Source organism: Oncorhynchus masou, chromosome 13, assembly GCF_036934945.1.
Source record: "Oncorhynchus masou masou isolate Uvic2021 chromosome 13, UVic_Omas_1.1, whole genome shotgun sequence".
Classification (NCBI taxonomy): Eukaryota; Metazoa; Chordata; class Actinopteri; order Salmoniformes; family Salmonidae; genus Oncorhynchus; species Oncorhynchus masou.
Genome location: NC_088224.1, coordinates 66,016,196 through 66,042,937, shown reverse-complemented (window position 1 = coordinate 66,042,937; position 26,742 = coordinate 66,016,196). Strand labels below are relative to the sequence as shown.

The 26,742-nt window shown below is 48.0% G+C and overlaps 1 protein-coding gene across 2 annotated transcripts in view; it reads right to left on the bottom strand.

The window, feature by feature from the left end:
• Nucleotides 1–402: 402 nt before the first annotated feature.
• LOC135552852 (RILP-like protein 1) overlaps nucleotides 403–26,742 on the bottom strand; it is a 28,479-nt gene continuing 2,139 nt past the window's right edge. For both annotated transcript variants that reach the window (XM_064984761.1, XM_064984762.1), the window contains exons 3-8: nucleotides 9,040–9,161; nucleotides 5,419–5,607; nucleotides 4,329–4,498; nucleotides 4,074–4,196; nucleotides 3,199–3,297; nucleotides 403–537 (exon numbers count right to left, since the gene is read on the bottom strand). In XM_064984761.1, the coding sequence (XP_064840833.1) occupies nucleotides 414–537; nucleotides 3,199–3,297; nucleotides 4,074–4,196; nucleotides 4,329–4,498; nucleotides 5,419–5,607; nucleotides 9,040–9,161 (827 nt within the window). In that variant the 3' untranslated portion in view covers nucleotides 403–413. The remainder of the gene's footprint in view (nucleotides 538–3,198; nucleotides 3,298–4,073; nucleotides 4,197–4,328; nucleotides 4,499–5,418; nucleotides 5,608–9,039; nucleotides 9,162–26,742) is intronic.

Below are 26,742 nucleotides of genomic sequence, written 5' to 3'. Positions count from 1 at the left end.
GAGAAAGAGAGAGAAAGAGAGAGTGGAAGAGAAAGAGAGAGGAAGAGAAAGAGAGAGAAAGAGAAAGAGAGGGAGGAAGAGAAAGAGAGAGAAAGAGAGAGTGGAAGAGAAAGAGAGAGGAAGAGAAAGAGAGAGAAAGAGAGAGGAAGAGAAAGAGAGAGAAAGAGAGAGAGGAAGAGAAAGAGAGAGAGGAAGAGAAAGAGAGAGAGGAAGAGAAAGAGAGAGAGGAAGAGAAAGAGGAAGAGAAAGGTATACAGAGCAAGGACAAGGGGGTAATAACAAATAAAGATGGAAGGCATGAGAGAATGCTCTTCCTTTCTTAGGGCTGCTGTGGAGACCTAACCAGTATGAAACATCCTGTGAAAACTGAACAGAATGGAGGACAAGTGTAGTTGGACAGGTGTTGAGGGGTGTCATGGTGATTGTCGGGGTTCTGTCTCCGCAGTGTCGTCGATGATTTCCCAGGAAGAAGCAGCGTTGTTTTCACCAGGACTACGGCTGCTGTGGTTGCTGCCGGAGCGGGTCAGGAAGCCAAAGCTAGGAGACAACACAGGTCTAGGATCAGCTATACTAACTCACAACCAGAAGAAACTAAAGGTACACACAGGAGGAGAGAAAACAACACAGTCCACAGGTCAGAGATATTGTCTGAAAGGTTATATGCCACATAGCCTCTTGTGACCGACTGTGATCATTAAACAGTAAGCGTGCATGTGAGATTTGGTTCTGTGTTTCTGAGCTCACATCCAAGATGGCGTAGCAGTGCAAAAGTTGTTTGTCGTTCTCCCGTGTAAATGTTTTATTTTTCCTATTATTTGGTATATATTTCAATTTATTATGTTTGTTTATTCCATGTGTAACTCTGTGTTGTTGTTTGTGTCACACTGCTTTGCTTTGAAAATAAAGGAGAGCCGCACACTCTAGGAGCTCAGATGCAAAAATGTAATGTGTTTCGACAGCCAAGCTGTCTTCATCAGGGTATAATCAAACACTGCGGGATGACTTGTTTATATAGTGTCAAAGGACACAGGTGTCTGTAATCATGGCCAAGTGTGGCCTAATATCATTGGATAATTATCAAATATTAAAATGGCATACAAAAAAACAAATGGATAGCATACGATCATAGATTCATTTCAGAATACACAAGCCTACAAACAATTACAATGGCAAAGTCACAATAATCACAAGAATGGCTTCAGATCCAAGTCTACGTTGAGACCGAAGGGAGTAAGGGTCTTTAAATTAAAGATCCAGGCAGCCTCTCATTTTAACAATAAATTGTCGAGGTCACCCCCTCTCCTAGGGAGGGTGACATGTTCGATGCCAATATAACGCAGAGACAAAATCAAGTGGTTTGCTTCCAAAAAGTAGACCGGAACTGGGTCGAGTTTTTGCACCTAATGGTGTTACGATGCTCTGAGATACGTACTTTTAATTCGCTCTTTGTTAACCCACATAATGTTTACCACAAGGACAAGTTATAAGATAAATAACTGCCTTAGTGGAGCACGTAATAACATCTTTTATTGGGATCTGTTTCCCTGTTTGTGGGTGTTTGAAGGATCTACATTTATAAGTGCCATTGTATTGAGCACAGCCATTACACTTGTAATTTCCATCCAGTAGGGGCGCAAATAGACATTGTTCAGGAATGTGGTAAATCAAGTGTAGTGGCTGTGCTCAATGCAATGGCACTTATAAATGTAGATCCTTCAAACACCCACAAACAGGGAAACAGATCCCAATCAAAGGTGTTATTACGTGCTCCACTAAGGCAGTTATTTATCTTATAACTTGTCCTTGTGGTAAAAATTATGTGGGTTAACAAAGAGCGAATTAAAAGTACGTATCTCAGAGCATCGTAACACCATTAGGTGCAAAAACTCGACCCAGTTCCGGTCTACTTTTTGGAAGCAAACCACTTGATTTTGTCTCTACGTTATATTGGCATCGAACATGTCACCCTCCCTAGGAGAGGGGGTGACCTCGACAATTTATTGTTAAAACGAGAGGCTGCCTGGATCTTTAATTTAAAGACCCTTGCTCCCTTCGGTCTCAACGTAGACTTGGATCTGAAGCCATTCTTGTGACTATTGTGACTTTGCCATTGTAATTGTTTGCAAGCTTGTGTATTCTGAAATGAATCTATGATCGTATGCTATCCATTTGTTTTTTTTGTATTCTGTTCTTTGTATGCCATTTTAATAATTTATAATTACCCAATGATATTAGGCCACACTTGGCCATGATTACAGACACCTGTGTCTTTGACACTATATAAACGTGTCATCCCGCAGTGTTTGATTATGATTATACCCAGATGAAGACAGCTTGGCTGTCGAAACGTTGGACATTACATTTTTGCATCTGAGCTCCTAGAGTGTGCGGCTCTCCTTTATTTTCAAGTTTTCCACTCTGCTAGCCAGCACCTCGCCTAATAGGTGTGTGTTTCTTTTTCTTCTAGCACGGCTTTGCTTTATCTTGGCCAGGTCGCAGTTGTAAATGAGAACTTGTTCTCAACTGGCCTACCTGGTTAAATAAAGGTGAAATAAAAAATAAATAAAAACATGTGGTAAGTACTACATTCTGTAGATATGAGATAGTCCCTGGTTACACCACAAGGGGGAGTAGTCTATGTTTATATTAATGGGCTTAGTCAGAGGCATCAGCAGGTGCTGTGAAATGTATACATTGAAAGTAAAAGCAGAACAGTGAACAGAGCGGCAGCATGTGTTTGAATGTCTGCCTAGAGGTAAACATAGACACACAACAGTATTATCTTGAGACCAGGGGTAGTTTAACATAGACAGACAATATAATCAGGATTCAGGACTTAGCAACAAGTTGATGGAACGATTATCTAACCAACCACAGACCTGCCTCAACTTTGCATAGCCAATCAGTGGCCTCGCAGTAAGGGTTATGGTAGGGAACTGCACAGTTAACTGAGGCTCATTGTCATTTCAAATCAGGCTTTTGCAGGAATTCTCCAACAGAACAAGGTCCTGCATCAGTTTAGCAGCGTAACAACATTGTAACAGGCAACTAATCATACCAAATTTGTAGAACTATCTTCTGACTGGGTTTCTTTGAATGTTGTAAATGTGCTTTAAACATGTTTACATTTCTGTATGTAAATAGCTATGTTAATACATGTGTTGTTTACATTAGCAAAAACAGGCCAGTAGTACTTACAGGTTCCTGATGCGAGACTCTTGTGGTTTGCTGTCAGTGCTGTCTGTCCCGGTTTCTGTCTCTGCTCTCCTCTCAAACAGGGGTCCTTTCTCCTCATCACTGTTTAAGGAAAGCACATCCACAAAGTCAGCACTGCGTCTTTGTGTGTGTGTACATGTGGGTGTGTGTGTGCGCGTGCGTGCGTGTGTGTGTGTATGCGTATGTGTGTGTAACTATGGGTGTGTACCCGTGTGTGTGCGTGTGTATGCGTATGGGTGTGTAACTGTGTGTGTGTACCCGTGTGTGTGTGTGTGCGTGCGTGTGTGTGTATGCGTATGGGTGTGTAACTGTGTGTGTGTACCCGTGTGTGTGTGCGTGCGTGTGTGTGTAACTATGTGTGTGTACCCGTGTGTGTGTGTGTGTGCGTGCGTGCGTGTGTGTGTGTATGCGTATGGGTGTGTAACTGTGTGTGTGTGTACCCGTGTGTGTGTGCGTGCGTGCGTGTGTGTGTAGGCGTATGGGTGTGTAACTGTGTGTGTGTACCCGTGTGTGTGTGTGTGTGTGCGTGTGTGTGTGTGTGTGTGTATGCATATGGGTGTGTAACTGTGTGTGTGTACCCGTGTGTGTGTGTGTGCGTGCGTGTGTGTGTATGCGTATGGGTGTGTAACTGTGTGTGTGTACCCGTGTGTGTGTGCGTGCGTGTGTGTGTAACTATGTGTGTGTACCCATGTGTGTGTGTGTGTGTGCGTGCGTGTATGCGTATGGGTGTGTAACTGTGTGTGTACCCGTGCGTGTGCGTGCGTGTGTGTATGCGTATGGGTGTGTAACTGTGTGTGTGTACCCGTGTGTGTGTAACTGTGTGTGTGTGTACCCATGTGTGTGTGTGTAAGTGTCACCTGCTGCATTCGTCCTCTGGCATGCCCAACATCTTGGCCTTGATGACAGTTTTCTGTTTCTTTATGGCAGAACGTACAGCGTCCAGCAAGAAGCCTGGACACCGCTCATCATTCAGGATCTCCCTGTGAGGATGACACAAATGACACACACATCAGTACATACACACACAGGTATATGAAACTAGACAAACACAAACATGTAAACACATACACACACACTCATAAAAGGTATGAAACATCCCCCATAGTACCTACCTCTGGTAGTAGGAGAGTTCCTCCTGCACCAGGAACAAGTTGGCTTTGAGCTCGTTCCTCTCTGTCAGCATCTCTCTGACCTCCTGCTTGGTGAAACAGGGTCTGTTGGGATCCTTCAGGTCTATCACCAGCTTGTCAGTCAGGTCCACTTCGGTCTTACACGGATTGGCCTGTTGGAGTGGAGAAAACACAGGTACACTATCACAATTTAGTTAATGTAACAACAGTCATGTGTTTTATGGCTAAGGGAAACAAAATGCTGTTGTTCACCTGATATAACACATTTAGTGAAATTGTCTAAAAGCAATAGGGAAAGCATAATACCCATCAAAATGATGAGATTTGGCAAAATGTGTGACTATTACAAAGTAACAAGACAACATGTTTCTTGTAGTGAGATGTCTTAGTCACATTATACTGTAGGTGGACAATACATACATGTACATCTTGTGCCAACGGTGTTTCCTCTCAGAACTATAAGTTAACTCCTTTGTCAGAGAGAAAAGTCACAGATATTACCTTAGTTTCTCTTATCTTAGTCATAACAAATATTTCAAAATGGCTACAGTTTCTTTTACAGGGAGAAGAGTTTAAAGAAACAAAAGCCAAGTGTAAGACTTGGCAGAGAGAGGACAGTGACAAATGTTCAAAGATTAAAGTTCAGCTCCAAAATAAACTGAGGGAGAGGGCAGGACACTAAAAGTTCTCTAGAGAAATGACAACAAGGTGTAACTAACAAGTCAGTATAGTGAGTCAGAATACACTGGATGACTAATGTTATGTAGTATTATAAACTTGATACTTTGGGTCCTGGATACTGATTGGCTGAAACAGCATTTCACAAGTATGACTTAAAATGACTTGTTTACTGTTCTATTCAGGTTGATAACCAGTTTATAATAACAATAATACACTTTAGGGATTTGGGGGACTTTTTGATTAAATATAATACGAAGATCCAAGGCCAATTCAAAAATGGAAAGGAATCCTATCCTTTCAACAAGGGACAAACACACCTCTACACACACAGAGCCACCCATCCACACACATACAACCCCCCACACCATGCATGCACACACACACTTTTTACCGTGCCAGCAGCAGTGTTGGCTTTTCCCAGCTGGGTGGTGAGGCGTTCTATCTCTTTCTGTTTCTCTCGGAGGTCTGCCTCCATGTCAGCCTTCCTCTCCACAGCGTTCTTCACCTGGGCCGTGACGATGCTCTGCTTGTGTCTCAGCTCCCCATTCATCTTCATGAACCGCTCCAACTGCTCCTGCAGCTGTACACACACACACACACACACACACACACACACACACACACACACACACACACACACACACACACACACAGACACACACACACAGACAGACAGACAGACAGACAGACAGACAGACAGACAGACAGACAGACAGACACACACACACAGGTATGTAACAACACATTAACATAACACTCATATTACATACATATACACTCATTCACATCCAGGCCGATGATATGATATGATAGATATCATAGCAGGCCTTTGTGGGGGTGCAGGGACTCATTGGGAGCAAGAGGAGAGGACCATATTAGACAAACCAAGGGGGTTACTCCCATGAACAGAAAAGCATGTTCAAGCATCATTTTGAGCGAACTTAATTTAGGATGCCCTGGGTTCTAAGTAAGGTGAAAATTCTAGAAACATCAACATACACACCCAGCTCGAGCTGGAGTTTAAAACCACTACTGTGTGACAGAGAGCTGCTGTGAATAAGGGAGTGGAGTCATGGCCCAGACTTGTCTCCAAGGTGTGGATGATGCTCTGCACAACCCATAACCATAACAACTATACCAGTACTCTTTCAGTATCGTGTTTTATTAGTCGTATGTACACGTGGTATTCACCGTCTAATGAAATGCTTACTTGCAGGTTCCTTTTGACAATGCAACAATAAATAATAAGAGATAAGAATACATACGTAAAGTAAAATGGCTCAGTAGAATAGAATAAACATTTTAGTATATGTATAATACACAATTTATAGTCCAATATTTACATGTGTTTAGAGTAAGGGAGGATTGAGGGGAAAGTGTTTGAATTGTGCACTATTAAGCAATCATAACAAGAATCTCGCAGTAGCAGTTGTGATGTGTGTGTAGCATGAATGTGCACTGAGTGTACAAAACATGATCCTTCCATGACATAGACAAACCAGGTGAATCCAGGGGAAAGCTATGATCCCTTATTGATGTCACTTGTTAAATCCACTTCAATCAGTGTCGATGGTGGGGAGGAGACAGGTTAAAGAAGGATTTTTAAGCCTTGAGACATGGATGTTGTATGTGTGCCATTCTGAGGGTGAATGGGAAGGACAAAAAATTTAAGTGCATTTGAACGTTGTATGGTAGTGTGTGTCAAGAACTGCAACGCTGCTGGGTATTTCATGCTTAACAGTTTCCTGTGTGTATCAAGAATGATCCACCACTCAAAGGACATCCAGCAAACTTGACACAACTGTGGGAAGCATTATAGTCAACAATCAGCCAGGATCCCTGTGGAACGCTTTCGATACCCTGTAGAGTCCATGCCCTGACGAATTGAGGCTGTTCTGAGTAGAGGTCGACCGATTAAACGGAATGGCCGATTAATTAGGGCCAATTTCAAGTTTTCATAACAATCGGTAATCTGCATTTTTGGACACCGATCATGGCCAATTACATTGCACTCCACGAGGAGACTGCGTGGCAGGCTGACGACCTGTTATGCAAGTGCAGCAAGGAGCCACGGTAAGGTGCTTGCTAGCATTAAAAGTATCTTATAAAAAACAATCAATCTTAACATAATCACTAGTTAACTACACATGATTGATGATATTAGTAGTTTATCTAGCTTGTCCTGCGTTGCATATAATCAATGTGGTGCCTGTTTATTTATCATTGAATCATAGCCTACATCGCCAAACGGGAGATTTAACAAGCGCATTCGCGAAAAAAGCCCTGTTGTTGCACCAAAGTGTACCTAACCATAAACATCAAAGCCTTTCTTAAAATCAATACACAAGTTGGAAACTAATTTGTCAGAATATTACGTAATTATGACATAACATTGAAGGTCGTGCAATGTAACAGGAATATTTAGACTTATGGATGCCACCCGTTAGATACAATACGGAACGGTTCTGTATTTCACTGAAAGAATAAACATTTTGTTTTCGAAATGATAGTTTCCGGATTTTACCATATTAATGACCTAAGGCTCGTATTTCTGTGTGTTATTATGTTATAATTAAGTCTATGATTTGATATTTGAAAGAGCAGTCTTACTGAGTGGTGGTAGGCAGCAGCAGGCTCGTAAGCATTCATTCAAACAGCACTTTCGTGCGTTTACCAACAGCTCTTGGCTGTGCTTCAAGTCTATCAACTCGAGAGTAGGCTGGTGTAACCAATGTGAAATGGCTAGCTAGTTAGCGGTGTGTACGCTAATAGCATTTCAATCGGTGACGTCACTCGCTCTGAGACCTTGAAGTAGTTGTTCCCCTTGCTCTGCAAGGGCCGCGTCTTTTGTGGAGCGATGGGTAACGATGCTTCGAGGGTGGCTGTTATCGATGTGTTCCTGGTTCGTGCCCAGGTAGGGGCGAGTGTCACGACTTCCGCCGAAGTGGGTTCCTCTCCTTGTTCGGGCGGCGTTCGGCGGTCTTCGTCGCCGGTCTTCTAGCCATCGCCGATCCACCTTTAATTTTCCATTTGTTTTGTCTTGACTTCCTTGCACACCTGGTTTACATCTCCTACTAATTACATGTGTATTTAACCCTCTGTTCCCTCCATGTCTGTGTGGGGTATTGTTTATTGTTAAGGTTGGCACGCTTCCGGCTGGTTTGTGCCGGGTTTTGTTTTATTACCCGTGCTTGGTGGCAGCCGGTACTTTGTACTTGGGTTTTGTACTTTTTCTGCCTCATCTTGTTCTTTGGGCATTTTGTGTTGTGACGCGGTTGCGTTCTGTATTATGATTGCCTAAGTAAAGTGCTTTGTCCATTCATCTCTGCTCTCCTGCTCCTGACTTCCATGCACCAGCTACACCCACCGTTGACTGCGAGGAGAGGGACGGAAGCTATACTGTTACACTGGCAATAATAAAGTGCCTATAAGAACATCCAATAATCAAAGGTATATTAAATTCAAATGGTATAGAGATAGTCATTTAATTCCTATAATAACTACAACTTAAAACATCTTACCTGGGAATATTGAAGAGTCATGTTAAAAGGAACTACCAGCTTTCATATGTTCTGTTCTGAGCAAGGAACTTAAACGCTAGCTTTCTTACATGGCACATATTGCACTTTTACTTTCTTCTCCAACACTTTGTTTTTGCATTATTTAAACCAAATTGAACATGTTTCATTATTTATTTGATGCTAAATAGATTTTATTGATGTATTATATTAAGTTAAAATAAAAGTGTTCATTCAGTATTGTTGTGATTGTCATTATTACAAATAAAAAATTGGCCAATTAATCGGTATCGGCTTTTTTTGGTCCTCCAATAATCGATATCGCGTTGAAAAATAATAATCGGTCAACCTCTAGTTCTGAGGGCAAAAGGTACTGCATCTCCATATAAGGAAGGTGTTCCTAATGTTTTGTACACTCAGTGTGTGTGTGGTGTGTGTGTGTGTGTGTGTGTGTGTATTCAGATAGGCTGTACATGTAGTCTTCTTGTCCTTACCGCCTCCACCTCCTTAGACACGCTTCCTATCTGCTGTACTTTGGCCCTCAACTCATCTCTCTGCTTGTCAACCACCTCCTTCAGTTTCAGCATCACCTCCCGCTCCTGCCGTTGGACACGGTCTGAAACACAGGACCACAACAATACAATATCATCACTGTGGGTTTTCAATGGTCAACAGATGGCACAGAGACAACACAGTAGGGCACAAAAAATAAAAGTAAAGAAATAAAAGCCCAACGGAAAATGGAAATTAATGTTCAGGAAGTCTCTAATGAACATGACCCAGTAGTTCATCAACCACCAACAGTCGGTCAAGACTAAGTCCCCAGCCAAAGCTGCTCAGTGGAGTGTATCTTAAGGTCTGTGGTTAAACAGTAAAGACACTTAAGGATTATCCTTCAGCACATGGTCATCTTTAAGCGGTCTGGTTTATACCTGTTGATTCCGACACACTACTCTGGACGTGTAATGACTGATACATAACCTATGGTGGAGATAATTTTATTTAACCTTTATTATAATAAATATTCTGAGAACCGAAGCATCCACCTCTTGTGTTTGCATCTGGGTCATATCCTGAGTCGTGATAGTACGAACTGGCGTCTCTGAACCAGCAGAATCAGACCAGCTCCGCAATGCTGTCTCCTTCCAAGGAGCCCCCATTAGAAGACACAAAGAAGTACTTCAAAAAACCTTATAGAAGGATTCCAGACCTTGGTGGAATGCCATTGCCACACTTTCACTACATTGCTGGAGCAATTCCAAGGATTATCAACTGGGCAACAAGCCACTACAGTAACACCCCTGACTCTCAGTAACCCCGCTACCAGTGGTGCTTCTCCCCAGCCTACCCCGGCTTCCCGAGAACCCCGCTTACCACTTCCGGAGCGCTATGCTGGAGATCCTGGAACCTGCTGGGTGTTTCTCTCCCAGTGCTCCCTCATCTTTGAGATACAGCCCTCTTTGTTAAATTCAGATCAGTCGAAAATAGCCTATCTTATAACACTGATGTCTGTAAGGGCGCTCGCCTAGGCTATGGCAGTGTGGGATCAACCATCTGCCTTTTGCCTTAGTCTGGAGGATTTTGTGGCGGAGGTAAGGAAGGTGTTTGATTCCCCAGTGTCCGGGAGAGAGGCGGCTTGGAAGCTACCTCGTCTGAGTCAAGATTCCCGCAGTGTGGCAGACTATGTGGTTCACTTTTGGAAGTTGTACACCGAGAGGGCCTGGAGTCCGGAGTACCTGTTCGACACCTTCCTTAATGGATTATCGCAGGAAATCAAAGACAAACTTACAGTCCGGGAGTTACCCAGGGACCTCGACTCCCTCATAGCCTTGAATATAAGGATCGATGGGCGCCTACGGGAACGTAGGAGAGAGAGGAGTTCTGTGTTCAGCCACACTCGCTCGTCCACGTTTTCTCCCTCACCTCCGAAGAACCCTGGAAGTCCCCGATGCCTGCATTCCTGAGAGAATTCGAAATCACCTGAGCCCCTCGGCGACTCGTCTCCTCCTGAGCCCATGCAACTGGGCAGGGCTAGATTGTCTCCTAGTGAACGTTTATGCAGGCTGAGCTCCAACAGTTGCCTGTATTGTGGTACTACAGGACAGCTGCCGGGATCATGCTTCCTCCTGCCTTCCCTGCCGGTGCAGGGTTTTTCTTTGTGGAAAAGAAGGACAAAACCCTGCGCCCGTGTATTGACTACAGGGGCCTCAATGACATCGCTGTAAAGAATTACGAGTACCTGGTTATGCCGTTTGGTCTAAGTGCATATATTTAAGTGCACACTCGCTCGTCCACGCTTTCTCCCTCGCCTCCGAAATCACCCGAGCCCCCTCAGCGACTAGTCTCCTCCTGAACCCATGCAACTGGGCAGGGCTAGATTGTCTCCTTGCGAACGTTTGCACAGACTGAGCTTCAACAGTTGCCTGTATTGTTGTACTACAGGACATTACATAGCCACCTGTCCAGTAAAAGAACAGGCTCATCAAGTAGGTACGGGTACGTTGGTGGGCCATACAGGGAGTCTTCAAACTCCCATTACTTGTACTTGTCATGTCTTATTATGTCTGTTCCTGTCCTTTCTCTTCACTCTGTCTCTCTCTGCTGGTCTTATTAGGTTACCTTCTCTGTCTCTCCTTCTTCAGCTGTTCTACATCTCCCCTAACTAGCTCATTCTCCCTTTCCCACCTGTTCTCTCTTTCCCCTCTGATTAGGTCTCTATTTCTCTCTCTGTTCCTGCTACTTTCAGTGTCAGATTCTTGTTTGTGTTTTTCATGCCAGAAGCAAGCTGTCGTCTCGTTTGCTTCCACCTTGTCCTATCCTGTCGGAGTCTGCCTGGCAGGTGCATCCTGCACTATACTAACGTTCTTTTTGTTCCATTGACAACGTCGGAAGAGGATTTATGCCATTCCTGTTTTTTCATTAAAGAACTCTGTTTTCTGTTAAAACCGCTTTTGGGTCTTCACTCAAGTACATAACAGAAGAATCTGACCAAGAATGGACCCAGCGGCTCCGGACCCTTTTCACTCCGCCGTCGAGATCCAGGGAGCGATGCTAGGCAGACACGAGGAGGAATTGTCTGCTGCTCGACATGCCGTTGAGACCCTGGCCGTCCAAGTCTCCGACCTCACAAGACAGGTTCACCAACTCCACCTCGATCCACCGCCCACTTCCAGGGTTTCCGAGTCTCCGGAGCCCAGGATCAACAACCCGCCGTGTTACTCTGGGGAGCCCACTGAGTGCCGCTCATTCCTCACTCAGTGTGATGTGGTGTTCTCTCTCCAGCCCAACACTTACTCCAGGAGCGCAGCCCGCATCGCCTACGTCATTTCTCTCCTTACCGGACGGGCGCGTGAGTGGGGCACGGCAATCTGGGAGGCAAGGGCTGAGTGTATTAACCAGTATCAGGACTTTAAGGAGGAGATGATACGGGTTTTTGACCGTTCTGTTTTTGGGGAGGAGGCTTCCAGGGCCCTGTCTTCCCTATGACAGGGGAATCGATCCATAACGGATTATTCTATTGAGTTTCGCACTCTCGCTGCCTCTAGTGACTGGAACGAGCCGGCTTTGCTCGCTCGTTTTCTGGAGGGTCTCCTCGTCGAGGTTAAGGATGAGATCCTCTCCCGGGAGGTTCCTTCCAGTCTGGACTCCTTAATAGCTCTCGCTATTCGCATAGAGCGACGGTTTGATCTTCGTCGCCGAGCTCGTGGAAAGGAGTTCGCGTTCTCCGTTGCTCCCCTCTCCACATCACTGCCACCTGCCGCATCACTGCCACCCTCCTCCGCCGGCTCTCGGATGCTGAGCCTATGCAGCTGGGGGTATCCGCATCTCGGCCAAGGAGAGGGAACGGAGAATCACCAATCGCCTCTGTCTCTACTGCGGCTCCGCTGGTCATTTTGTCACCTCATGCCCAGTAAAAGCCAGAGCTCATCAGTAAGAGGAGGGCTACTGGTGAGCGCAACTACTCAGGTCTCTCCTTCAGGATCACGCACTACCTTTCCGGTCCATCTCCGCTGGCCCGGTTCATCTGCTTCCTGCAGTGCCTTGATAGACTCTGGGGCGGAGGGCTGTTTTATGGACGAGACCTGGGCTCGGGAACATGACATTCCTCTCAGACAGTTAGGGGAGCCCACGGCCTTGTTCGCTTTAGATGGTAGTTCTCTCCCCAAGATTCAGCGTGAGACGCTGCCTTTAACCCTCACTGTCTCTGGTAATCATAGCGAAACCATTTCTTTTTTAATTTTTCGTTCACCTTTTACACCTGTTGTTTTGGGTCATCCCTGGCTAGTGCGCCATAACCCTTCTATTAATTGGTCTAGTAATACTATCCTATCCTGGAATGTTTCTTGTCATGTGACCTGTTTAATGTCTGCTATCCCTCCTGTTTCCTCTGTCTCTTCTTCACAGGAGGAGCCTGGCGATTTGACAGGGGTGCCGGAGGAGTATCACGATCTGCGCACGGTGTTCAGTCGTTCCAAGGCCACTTCTCTCCCTCCACACCGGTCGTATGACTGTAGTATTGATCTCCTTCCGGGAACTACTCCCCCGGGGTAGATTATACTCTCTGTCGGCTCCCGAACGTAAGGCTCTCGAGGATTATTTGTCTGTTTCGCTCGACGCCGGTACCATAGTCTCCTCCTCCTCTCCCGCCGGAGCGGGGGTTTTTTTGTTCAGAAGAAGGACGGGTCCCTGCGCCCATGCGTGGATTATCGAGGGCTGAATGACATAACAGTTAAGAATCGTTATCCGCTTCCTCTTATGTCTTCAGCCTTCGAGATCCTGCAGGGAGCCAGGTTTTTCACCAAATTGGACCTTCGTAACGCCTACCATCTCGTGCGCATCAGGGAGGGGGACGAGTGGAAGACGGCGTTTAACACTCCGTTAGGGCACTTTGAATACCGGGTTCTTCCTTTCGGCCTCGTTAACGCTCCAGCTGTCTTTCAGGCACTAGTTAACAACGTCCTGAGAGACATGCTGAACATTTTTGTTTTCGTTTACATGGACGATATCCTGATTTTTTCACCGTCTCTCCCGATTCATGTTCAGCACGTGCGACGCGTCCTCCAGCGCCTTTTGGAGAACTGTCTTTATGTGAAGGCTGAGAAGTGCACTTTTCATGCCGCCTCTGTCCCTTTTCTCGGTTCCGTTATTTCCGCTGAGGGCATTAAGATGGATCCCGCTAAGGTCCAGGCTGTCATTGATTGGCCCGTTCCTAAGTCACGCGTCGAGCTGCAGCGCTTTCTGGGCTTCGCTAATTTCTATCGTCGTTTCATCCGTAATTTCGGTCAGGTGGCAGCTCCCCTCACAGCCCTTACTTCTGTTAAGACGTGCTTTAAGTGGTCCGTTTCCGCCCAGGGAGCTTTTGATCTTCTTAAGAATCGTTTTACATCCGCACCTATTCTTGTTACACCTGACATCTCTAGACAGTTTGTTGTTGAGGTTGACGCGTCAGAGGTGGGCGTGGGAGCCATTCTTTCTCAGCGCTCTCTCTCTGACGGCAAGGTCCATCCTTGCGCGTTTTTCTCTCATCGCTTATCGCCGTCAGAACGTAACTATGATGTTGGTAATCGCGAACTGCTCGCCATCCGCTTAGCCCTAGGCGAATGGCGACAGTGGTTGGAGGGGGCGACCGTTCCTTTTGTCGTTTGGACTGACCATAGGAACCTTGAGTACATCCGTTCAGCCAAACGACTTAATGCGCGTCAGGCTCGTTGGGCTCTGTTTTTCGCTCGTTTCGAGTTTGTTATTTCTTATCGTCCGGGCTCAAAAAACACCAAGCCTGATGCTTTATCTCGTCTCTTCAGTTCTTCTGAGGTCTCCACCGACCCCGAGGGGATTCTCCCTGAGGGGCGTGTTGTCGGGTTGACTGTCTGGGGAATTGAGAGGCAGGTAAAGCAAGCACTCGCTCACACTCCGTCGCCGCGAGCTTGTCCTAGGAACCTTCTGTTCGTTCCCGTTCCTACTCGTCCGGCCGTTCTTCAGTGGGCCCACTCTGCCAAGTTAGCCGGCCACCCCGGCGTTCGGGGTACGCTCGCTTCCATTCGCCAGCGTTTCTGGTGGCCCACTCGGGAACGTGACGCGCGTCGATTTGTCGCCGCTTGTTCGGTCTGCGCGCAGACTAAATCTGGGAACTCTCCTCCTGCCGGCCGTCTCAGACCGCTTCCCATTCCCTCTCGACCGTGGTCTCACATCGCTTTAGATTTTATCACCGGACTGCCTTCATCAGCGGGGAAGACAGTTATTCTTACGGTTGTCGATAGATTCTCTAAGGCGGCTCATTTCATTCCTCTCGCTAAGCTCCCTTCTGCTAAGGAGACGGCTCAGATCATTATCGAGAATGTTTTCCGAATTCATGGCCTTCCGTCAGACGTCATTTCAGACAGAGGCCCGCAGTTCACGTCTCAATTTTGGAGGGAGTTTTGCCGTTTGATTGGGGCTTCCGTCAGTCTCTCGTCCGGCTTTCATCCCCAGTCTAACGGTCAAGCCGAACGGGCCAATCAGACTGTTGGTCGCATTTTACGCAGTCTTTCTTTTCGTAACCCTGCGTCTTGGTCAGAACAGCTCCCCTGGGCAGAGTACGCCCACAACTCGCTTCCTTCGTCTGCTACCGGTCTATCTCCTTTTCAGAGTAGCCTCGGGTACCAGCCTCCGCTGTTCTCATCTCAGCTCGCCGAGTCCTGCGTCCCCTCCGCTCAGGCTTTTGTCCAGCGTTGCGAGCGCACCTGGAAGGGGGTCAGGTCGGCACTTTGCCGTAATAGGGCGCAGACTGTGAGGGCCGCTAATAAGCGTAGGACCAAGAGTCCTAGATATTGTTGCGGTCAGAGAGTATGGCTCTCCACTCAGAACCTTCCCCTTAAGACAGCTTCTCGCAAGTTGGCCCCGCGGTTCATTGGTCCGTTCCGTATTTCTCAGGTCATTAATCCTGTCGCAGTGCGACTTCTTCTCCCGCGCTATCTTCGTCGCGTTCACCCGGTCTTCCATGTCTCCTGTGTTAAGCCCGTTCTTCGCGCCCCCGCTCGTCCCTCTCCCCCCCCCATCCTTGTCGAGGGCGCACCTATCTACAGGGTTCGTAAGATTTTGGACATGCGCCCTCGGGGCCGTGGTCATCAGTACCTAGTGGATTGGGAGGGGTACGGTCCTGAGGAGAGGAGTTGGGTTCCCTCTCGGGACGTGCTGGACCGTTCGTTGATCGATGATTTCCTCCGTTGCCGCCAGGTTTCCTCCTCGAGTGCGCCAGGAGGCGCTCGGTGAGTGGGGGGGTACTGTCATGTCTTATTATGTCTGTTCCTGTCCTTTCTCTTCACTCTGTCTCTCTCTGCTGGTCTTATTAGGTTACCTTCTCTGTCTCTCCTTCTTCAGCTGTTCTACATCTCCCCTAACTAGCTCATTCTCCCTTTCCCACCTGTTCTCTCTTTCCCCTCTGATTAGGTCTCTATTTCTCTCTCTGTTCCTGCTACTTTCAGTGTCAGATTCTTGTTTGTGTTTTTCATGCCAGAAGCAAGCTGTCGTCTCGTTTGCTTCCACCTTGTCCTATCCTGTCGGAGTCTGCCTGGCAGGTGCATCCTGCACTATACTAACGTTCTTTTTGTTCCATTGACAACGTCGGAAGAGGATTTATGCCATTCCTGTTTTTTCATTAAAGAACTCTGTTTTCTGTTAAAACCGCTTTTGGGTCTTCACTCAAGTACATAACAGTACTCCTCTCCATGCTGTTCCACTGCTGCTGTGGGGTGGTCGGTCAAAATATCTTCGGGTGCTCATTGACTCTGGGGCTGATGAGAGCTTCATGGACGCTACCCTGGTAGCTGAGCTGGGAATCTCTACTCAACTCCATTCCCATGGACGCCAGAGCTTTGACGGACTCTCCATTGGCAGGGTTACTCACAGTACGGTTCCCATTAACCTGCAAGTGTCGGGTAATCACAGTGAGTCCCTACAGTTTCTACTAATTGCATCTCCTCATACACTTGTGGTTTTAGGATTGTCATGGCTCCAGAGGCACAACCCAATGATCGACTGGGCTACTAGTTCTATCCTGGGTTGGAGTCCGTTCTGCCATGCACATTGCCTTAAGGCGGCGCAGCCTGAACCTGGGACATCGTTCTGCGTGCTTGGGAAAAGCCTCGGATCTCCCGCAGAGTACCAGGACCTCCGGGAGGTTTTCAGCAAGGCTCGTGCCACATCCCTTCCTCTGCATCGACACTATGATTGCGCTATTGACCTCCTCCCGGGCACCACGCCACCTCGGTCGGCTTTATTCCCTGTCTGCCCCGGAGACCAAGACCATGGAGGTATACATTGAGGACTAGCTGCTGGGATCATGCATCCTCCTGCCTTTCCTGCCGGTGCAGGACAAAAGGACAAAACCCTGCACCCGTGTATTGACTACAGGGGCCTCAATGACATCCCTGTAAAGAATTGTTACCCACTACCACTCCTCGGCTTTCGAGCTTCTCCAGGGGGTGACCATCTTTTCGAAGTTGGACCTTCGGAACGTCTACCACCTGGTTCGGATACAGGAATGAGATGAGTGGAAGACAGCCTTCAACACGGCTAGCGGACACAATGTGTATCTGGTTATGCCGTTTGGTCTGGCCAACGCTCCCGCAGTGTTCCAGGCCCTAGTCAACGATGTGCTCTGTGACATGTTGAACCGGTTTGTGTTTGTCTATCTCAACAACATCTTTGTCTTTTCCCTTGCGACTCAAGAGCATGTTCGCAATGTCCGACAAGTCCTCCAGTGCCTCCAGGAGAACCAGATGGATCCTGACAAGGTGAAAGCCGTGGTGGATTGGCCCCAACCCACATCCAGAGTTCAGCTGCAATGTTTCCTGGGATTTGCACATTTCTACCGCTGCTTTATTCAGGGCTACAGCACCCTGGCCTCCCCCTCTCTGCACTCCCCTCTCCCAAGGTTCCGTTCATGTGATCCCCAGCTGCTGACCGGGCGTTTCTGGATCTGAAGCACCGTTTCACCACAGCCCTCATTCTAATCCATCCGGACACATCCCGTCAGTTCGTGGTGGCGTTTGACGCCTCAGACATTGGAGTGGGGTCCGTCCTGTCCCAGCGTTCTGTCCAGGACCAAAAGCTGCATCCATGCAATTTCCTCTCCCATCGTCTCAATTTCGCTGAGAGGAACTATGATGTGGGAAATCGGGAACTTATTGCAGTCAAGATGGCACTGGAGGAGTGAAGGCACTGGCTCAAAGGGAAGGAACATCCATTCTTAGTGTGGACCGATTGTAAGAATTTGGAATTTTTTTGCACCGCCAAGTTCTCAACTCAAGGTAGGATTGTTGGGCTCTGTTATTCACGCGATTCAATTTTACCATCTCCTACTGCCCTGTATTCAAGAAGGTGAAGCCTGAGGCCCGCTTCCGCCTGTATAGTTCCGCTGCTACACCATCTGAAACTGAGGCCATCCTCCCTACCTCCTGTCTAGCAGCTACACTAGTCTGGGGTATTGAGAACCGGGTCCGCAAGGGGCCACCTTCCCAGCCAGACCCCGGGGAGGGGGCGGCTAACCAGATGTTCATCCCAGATTTTCCCGGTCCTGGAATGGAGCCATTCCTCTAAACTCACCTGTCATCCCGGCTTCCGCCGGACCCTGGCTTTCTTCCACCAACGTTTTTGGTGGCCCACCATGGTCCCGGACCATCTCCGCATTCGTTGCCGCCTGCACTGTGTGCACACAGAATATGACTTTGCGGCAAGCTCCGGCTGGCCTCCTTCAACCACTCCCTGTTCCTCATTGCCACTGGTCCCATATATCCCTGGACCTTGTCACTGGTCTCCCTCTGTCTGATGGCAAAACCACCATCCTTACTGTGGTGGATAGGTTTTCCAAAGCTGCACATTTCATTCCCCTTCCAAAGTTACCCTCAGCCAAAGAGACAGCCTAGCTTATGGTGCAGCACATCTTCTGGATTTATGGACTTCCGGCCGACATGGTCTCCGATTCTCTGTTCTCGTCCAGGTTCTGGAAGGCATTCTGCACCCTCATTGCATCATCGGCCAGCCTGTCCTCCGGGTTTCATCCCCAGTCTAACGGCTAATCAGAGTGAGCCAATCAGACTACTCTTCGCTGCCTAGTCTCTGCCAAAACCACCACCTGGAGCCAGTAACTTGTGTGGGTAGAGTATGCCCGCAACTCCTTCCCTGCTCGGCCACTGGACTCTCGCCCTTCGAATGTTCCTTGGGCTACCAGCCCCCGCTCTTCCCTGAGCAAGAGAAAGAGGTCAGCATAGCCTCGGCCCAGAGGTTCGTCTGCCGCTGTCAGCGTACCTGGAAGAGAGTCCGGTCCGCTCTTCTTACGACCACCTCCAGGCAATCACCGGCCTCCGGCTCCCCGCTATCAGCCAAGGCAATGGGTATGGCTGTCCACCCATGATCTGCCCCTCCTGGTGGAGTCTCAAAAACTTTCCCCCCGTTTTATTTGTCCATTCCCCATCCCTAATGTCCTTAGCCCCTCTGCTGTTCGTCTTTTGTTGCTCCTGCCTGCCCTGATCCTGAGCCTGCTGTTCTCTCCCTTTTTTGACTCTGCCTTGGACTACGAACCTCTGCCTGCCCCTTTATTGTAATAAATATTCTGCGAACCGAACCATCCGCCTCCTGTGTCTGCATCTGGTTCATATCCTGAGTCGTGATACTATCTTGTTGAATGATACTAGGTTTGGTGCTCTTAGCAGCTTCTATAGTGAGAGTATAGACGACTAAGCAGGGACGAGATGAATAATGAATATCTTACTAATACTTAATAAGTTAGTGTAATAATACAAATATACGTGTCTATTATAGTCTATTAGTTTATATGTATATTTTCTGCTTTGTTCGTCTTTCAGTATTTACATAACAAATGTCACATTTACGGTCACACATTCACTTCCCAAATAAACAAACACCAGAATTTCTCAGTCAGCAATGTTTTTCCGTGTGATTACCACCAGAAGTAAATACACTGAGCCAGCTTAGCAGTAACTCCATTCCCGTGACACGCATTACTTTGGGGTACTTTACCTGTTGTGGTGGGAAGTATGTTTGCATACACACATGTGAGAAGGGGATTGTTTCTAAGAGGTGTGTGATATATTATGTATGACAGAAAGGGTAAGTACCATGCCCCTAAGGCAGACGTTTCTACTAATCCTTCCTGGACATGGTTGCCCCTAAGGCAGATGTATAAACTAGACTTCCTGGACATGGTTGACCCTAAGGCAGATGTTTAAACGAACCTTCCTGAGCATGGTTGCCCCTAAGGCAGATGTTTAAACTAGACTTCCTGGGCATGGTTGACCCTAAGGCAGATGATTAAACTAACCTTCCTGAGCATGGTTGACCCTAAGGCAGATGTTTAAACTAAGTTTCCTGAGCATGGTTGACCCTAAGGCAGATGTTTAAACTAACCTTCCTGAGCATGGTTGCCCTAAGGCAGATGTTTAAACTAACCTTCCTGAGCATGGTTGCCCCTAAGGTAAATATTTAAACTAACTTTCCTTAGCATGGTTGCCCCTAAGGCAGATGTTTAAACTAACCTTCCTGAGCATGGTTGACCCTAAGGCAGATGTTTAAACTAACTTTCCTGAGCATGGTTGACCCTAATTGTCATGTCTTATTATGTCTGTTCCTGTTCTTTCTCTTCACTCTGTCTCTCTCTGCTGGTCTTATTAGGTTACCTTCTCTTTCTCTCCTTCTCCAGCTGTTCCTCATCTCCTCTAACTACCTCGTTCACCCTTTCCCCACCTGTTCCCTTTTTCCCCTCTGATTAGGTCTCTATTTCTCTCTCTGTTCCTGCTACTTACGGTGTCAGATTCTCGTTTGAGTTTCTCATGCCAGAAGCAAGCTATCGTCTCGTTTGCTTCATCCTTGTCCTATCCTGTCGGAATCTGCCTGGCAGGTGCATCCTGTACACTACTAACTGTCTTTCGTTTGCACTGTGTCCAGTTCATCTGATGCTACGTGAGATCAGGTACCACTGTTCCTCTATGACCCGCGCCTACCCAGAGCGACCTGCAGCCTGTCGCCGCTAACCCAGCTATTCTCCTCTGCTGCTAAGAAGGGGACTCTCTTGTTATTTATCAGAGGGACTTTATGTTTCATTTGTCGCCCTCTCTGCAGGTTGTCTATTTTTGCCATTATCAACGTCTGAAGAGGATCTATGTCTTTCCTGTGTTCTCATTAAAGAACTCTGTTTTTGTTAAACCGCTTTTGGGTCTTCACTCAAGTGCACAACAGAAGAATCTGACCAGAAATGGACCCAGCGACTCCGGATCCTTTTCACTCAGCCGTCGAGATCCAGGGAGCGATGCTAGGCAGACACGAGGAGGAATTGTCTGCTGCTCGACATGCCGTTGAGACCCTGGCCGCCCAAGTCTCCGACCTCACAAGACAGATTCACCATCTCTGCCTCGATCCACCGGCCACTTCCAGGGTTTCCGAGTCTCCGGAGCCCAGAATCAATAACCCGCCGTGTTACTCTGGGGAGCCCACTGAATGCCGCTCATTCCTCACTCAGTGTGATGTGGTGTTTTCTCTCCAGCCCAACACTTACTCCAGGAGCACAGCTCGCATCGCCTACGTCATTTCTCTCCTTACCGGACGGGCGCGTGAGTGGGGCATGGCAATCTGGGAGGCGAGGGCTGAGTGTATTAACCAGTATCAGGACTTTAAGGAGGAGATGATACGGGTTTTTGACCGTTCTGTTTTTGGGGAGGAAGCTTCCAGGGTCCTGTCTTCCCTATGTCAAGGGAATCGATCCATAACGGATTATTCTATTGAGTTTCGCACTCTCGCTGCCTCTAGTGACTGGAACGAGCCGGCTTTGCTCGCTCGTTTTCTGGAGGGTCTCCTCGCCGAGGTTAAGGATGAGATTCTCTCCCGGGAGGTTCCTTCCAGCATGGACTCCTTGATAGCACTCGCTATTCGCATAGAGCGACGGTTTGATCTTTGTCGCCGAGCTCGTGGAAAGGAGCTCGCGTTCTCCGTCGCCCCCCCTCTCCGCATCACTGCCACCTTCTTCCGCCGGCTCGGGTTCTGAGCCTATGCAGCTGGGGGGAATCCGCATCTCGGCTAAGGAGAAGGAACGGAGAATCACCAACCGCCTCTGTCTCTACTGCGGCTCTGCTGGTCATTTTGTCACTTCATGCCCAGTAAAAGCCAGAGCTCATCAGTAAGAGGAGGGCTACTGGTGAGCGCTACAACTCAGGTCTCTCCTTCAAGATCCGGCACTACCTTTCCGGTCCATCTCCGCTGGACCGGTTCATCAGCTTCCTGCAGTGCCTTGATAGACTCTGGGGCGGAGGGCTGTTTTATGGACGAGACCTGGGCTCGGGAACATGACATTCCTCTCAGACAGTTAAGGGATCCCACGGCCTTGTTCGCTTTAGATGGTAGTTCTCTCCCCAAGATTCAGCGTGAAACGCTACCTTTAACCCTCACTGTCTCTGGTAATCATAGCGAAACCATTTCTTTTTTAATTTTTCGTTCACCTTTTACACCTGTTGTTTTGGGCCATCCCTGGCTAGTTCGCCATAACCCTTCTATTAATTGGTCTAGTAATTCTATCCTATCCTGGAACGTCTCTTGTCATGTGACCTGTTTAATGTCTGCTATCCCTCCTGTTTCCTCTGTCTCTTCTTCACAGGAGGAGCCTGGTGATTTGACAGGGGTGCCGGAGGAGTATCACGATCTGCGCACGGTGTTCAGTCGTTCCAGGGCCACTTCTCTTCCTCCGCACCGGTCGTATGATTGTAGTATTGATCTCCTTCCGGGAACTACTCCCCCCCGGGGTAGACTATACTCTCTGTCGGCTCCCGAACGTAAGGCTCTCGAGGATTATTTGTCTGTATCTCTCGACGCCGGTACCATAGTCTCCTCCTCCTCTCCCGCCGGAGCGGGGGTTTTTTTTGTTCAGAAGAAGGACGGGTCCCTGCGCCCCTGCATAGATTATCGAGGGCTGAATGACATAACAGTTAAGAATCGTTATCCGCTTCCTCTTATGTCTTCAGCCTTCGAGATCCTGCAGGGAGCCAGGTTTTTCACCAAGTTGGACCTTCGTAACGCTTACCATCTCGTGCGCATCAGGGAGGGGGACGAGTGGAAGACGCCGTTTAACACTCCGTTAGGGCACTTTGAATACCGGGTTCTTCCTTTCGGCCTCGTTAACGCTCCAGCTGTCTTTCAGGCACTAGTTAACGACGTCCTGAGAGACATGCTGAACATCTTTGTTTTCGTTTACATTGACGATATCCTGATTTTTTCTCCGTCACTCCCGATTCATGTTCAGCACGTTCGACGCGTCCTCCAGCGCCTTTTAGAGAACTGTCTTTATATGAAGGCTGAGAAGTGCACTTTTCATGCCTCCTCTGTCCCTTTTCTCTGTTCCGTTATTTCCGCTGAGGGCATTAAGATGGATCCCGCTAAGGTCCAGGCTGTCATTGATTGGCCCGTTCCTAAGTCATGCGTCGAGCTGCAGCGCTTTCTCGGTTTCGCAAATTTCTATCGTCGTTTCATCCGTAATTCCGTTCAGGTGGCAGCTCCCCTCACAGCCCTTACTTCTGTCAAGACGTGCTTTAAGTGGTCCGTTTCCGCCCAGGGAGCTTTTGATCTTCTCAAGAATCGTTTTACATCCGCACCTATTCTTGTTACACCTGACATCTCTAGACAGTTCGTTGTTGAGGTTGGCGCGTCAGAGGTGGGCGTGGGAGCCATTCTTTCTCAGCGCTCCCTCTCTGACGGCAAGGTCCACCCTTGCGCGTATTTTTCTCATCGCCTATCGCCGTCGGAACGTAACTATGATGTGGGAAATCGCGAACTGCTCGCCATCCGCTTAGCCCTAGGCGAATGGCGACAGTGGTTGGAGGGGGCGACCGTTCCTTTTGTCGTTTGGACTGACCATAGGAACCTTGAGTACATCCGTTCAGCCAAACGACTTAATGCGCGTCAGGCTCGTTGGGCTCTGTTTTTTGCTCGTTTCGAGTTCGTTATTTCTTATCGTCCGGGCTCAAAGAACACCAAGCCTGATGCTTTATCTCGTCTCTTCAGTTCTTCAGTAGTCTCCACCGACCCCGAGGGATTCTCCCTGAGGGGCGTGTTGTCGGGTTGACTGTCTGGGGAATTGAGAGGCAGGTAAAGCAAGCACTCACTCACACTCCGTCGCCGCGCGCTTGCCCTAGGAACCTTCTTTTCGTTCCCGTTCCTACTCGTCTGGCCTTTCTTCAGTGGGCCCACTCTGCCAAGTTAGCCGGCCACCCCGGCGTTCGGGGTACGCTTGCTTCCATTCGCCAGCGTTTTTGGTGGCCCACTCGGGAACGTGACACGCGTCGTTTTGTCGCTGCTTGTTCGGTCTGCGCGCAGACTAAATCCGGGAACTCCCCTCCTGCCGGCCGTCTCAGACCGCTTCCCATTCCCTCTCGACCGTGGTCTCACATCGCCTTAGATTTTATCACCGGACTTCCTTCGTCAGCAGGGAAGACAGTTATTCTTACGGTTGTCGATAGGTTCTCTAAGGCGGCTCATTTTATTCCTCTCGCTAAGCTCCCTTCTGCTAAGGAAACGGCACAGATCATCATCGAGAATGTTTTCAGAATTCATGGCCTTCCGTCAGACGTCGTTTCGGACAGAGGCCCGCAGTTCACGTCTCAATTTTGGAGGGAGTTTTGCCGTTTGATTGGGGCTTCCGTCAGTCTCTCGTCCGGCTTCCATCCCCAGTCTAACGGTCAAGCCGAATGGGCCAATCAGACTGTTGGTCGCATCTTACGCAGTCTTTCTTTTCGTAACCCTGCGTCTTGGTCAGAACAGCTCCCCTGGGCAGAATACGCCCACAACTCGCTTCCTTCGTCTGCGACCGGTCTATCTCCTTTTCAGAGTAGCCTCGGGTACCAACCTCCGCTGTTCTCGTCTAAGCTCGCTGAGTCCTGCGTCCCCTCCGCTCAGGCTTTTGTCCAGCGTTGTGAGCGCACCTGGAAGGGGGTCAGGTCTGCACTTTGCCGTTATAGGGCGCAGACTGTGAGAGCCGCTAATAAGCGTAGAACTAAGAGTCCTCGATATTGTCGCGGTCAGAGAGTATGGCTCTCCACTCAGAACCTTCCCCTTAAGACAGCTTCTCGCAAGTTGACCCCACGGTTCATTGGTCCGTTCCGTATTTCTCAAATCATTAATCCTGTCGCAGTGCGACTTCTTCTCCCGCTATATCTTCGTCGCGTCCACCCGGTCTTCCATGTCTCCTGTGTTAAGCCCGTTCTTCGCGCCCCCGCTCGTCCCTCCCCCCCCACCATCCTTGTCGAGGGAGCACCTATCTACAGGGTCCGTAAGATTTTGGACATGCGTCCTCGGGGCCGTGGTCATCAGTACCTAGTGGATTGGGAGGGGTACGGTCCTGAGGAAAGGAGTTGGGTTCCCTCTCGGGACGTGCTGGACCGTTCGCTAATCGATGATTTCCTCCGTTGCCGCCAGGTTTCCTCCTCGAGTGCGCCAGGAGGCGCTTGGTGAGTGGGGGGTACTGTCATGTCTTATTATGTCTGTTCCTGTTCTTTCTCTTCACTCTGTCTCTCTCTGCTGGTCTTATTAGGTTACCTTCTCTTTCTCTCCTTCTCCAGCTGTTCCTCATCTCCTCTAACTACCTCGTTCACCCTTTCCCCACCTGTTCCCTTTTTCCCCTCTGATTAGGTCTCTATTTCTCTCTCTGTTCCTGCTACTTTCGGTGTCAGATTCTCGTTTGAGTTTCTCATGCCAGAAGCAAGCTATCGTCTCGTTTGCTTCATCCTTGTCCTATCCTGTCGGAATCTGCCTGGCAGGTGCATCCTGTACACTACTAACTGTCTTTCGTTTGCACTGTGTCCAGTTCATCTGATGCTACGTGAGATCAGGTACCACTGTTCCTCTATGACCTGCGCCTACCCAGAGCGACCTGCAGCCTGTCGCCGCTAACCCAGCTATTCTCCTCTGCTGCTAAGAAGGGGACTCTCTTGTTATTTATCAGAGGGACTTTATGTTTCATTTGTCGCCCTCTCTGCGGGTTGTCTATTTTTGCCATTATCAACGTCTGAAGAGGATCTATGTCTTTCCTGTGTTCTCATTAAAGAACTCTGTTTTTGTTAAACCGCTTTTGGGTCTTCACTCAAGTGCACAACACTAATGCAGATGTTTAAACTAACTTTCCTGAGCATGGTTGACCCTAAGGCAGATGTTTAAACTAACTTTCCTGAGCATGGTTGCCCCTAAGGCAGATGTTTAAGGCTATTCTATATCTATATCCCTATATATCGTTGCCCTTAAGGCCGCTGTTTAAGCCAATCGCGTGTTGTGACGGCCCTGAATTTTTCTGAACCGTCTCAGTGCTTCTCCTTCCAATAGGGCGCTTCCCCTTCAATTCCCAATTAAATAGTGCTTCTCCTTCCAATAGGGCGCTTTTCCTTTAATTCCCAATTAAATAGCCAGCATCAGCTGCGCAAAAGTGGGGTTGTGATGGAGCAGTGAATGAGGATGTGTTCAACCCTCAGTTCCCGAAGCTTCTCTATTCCGTTTGTTTTGCTGCCGTTAAACGTGTGTTTTGTAGCCTAATAGAGTTTACCCAGGATCGGATCCACTCTTGGCGTCCGTGGACTACACCTCTCCATTCTTCATGGCCTTTCTCCGCTGGAGATCTGCTGGCGGATGGGATTGTCTGACTGACCGACTGACTACAACCTTTTTGTATATGGTATTTAATTTGTTTTGATGTCATGTATACTGTGATGATTTATGTAGTTAGTTGTAGTTGAGGACTTAGTAAGAGTTGATACGCTTTAAAGTTCTGTGGTAAAATAATTGTTATATTGATTGTATGATTAATACTGGGTTTACGCTACCCTGAATGAACGGACAAACATTGCGTGACAAAAGTCACTTGAGTTCCCTGAACTCCTTTCCCGGGCTGGACTCTTTTTAGGCCCGAGGTACAGGGCATTTCTGGAGGAACCAGAACTCATTGTGTTATATTATTATATGTGTGTGTAATCATTGATGTTGCTAATACAACCCACGCAAAATAATATAGTTTGCTTTTGAAGTTCTTTTCAATGTTTTAAGGGTTTATGAAAAGTTTATTTCCATCCTGACTTTTACATAAGTCCTTTGTATTGGTGTAGACTTGATGGACCAGATGGGACTCATTCCCTCCCAAACCAAAAGGAGAAACCAATGTTTTCTCTGGTCGGCACAAA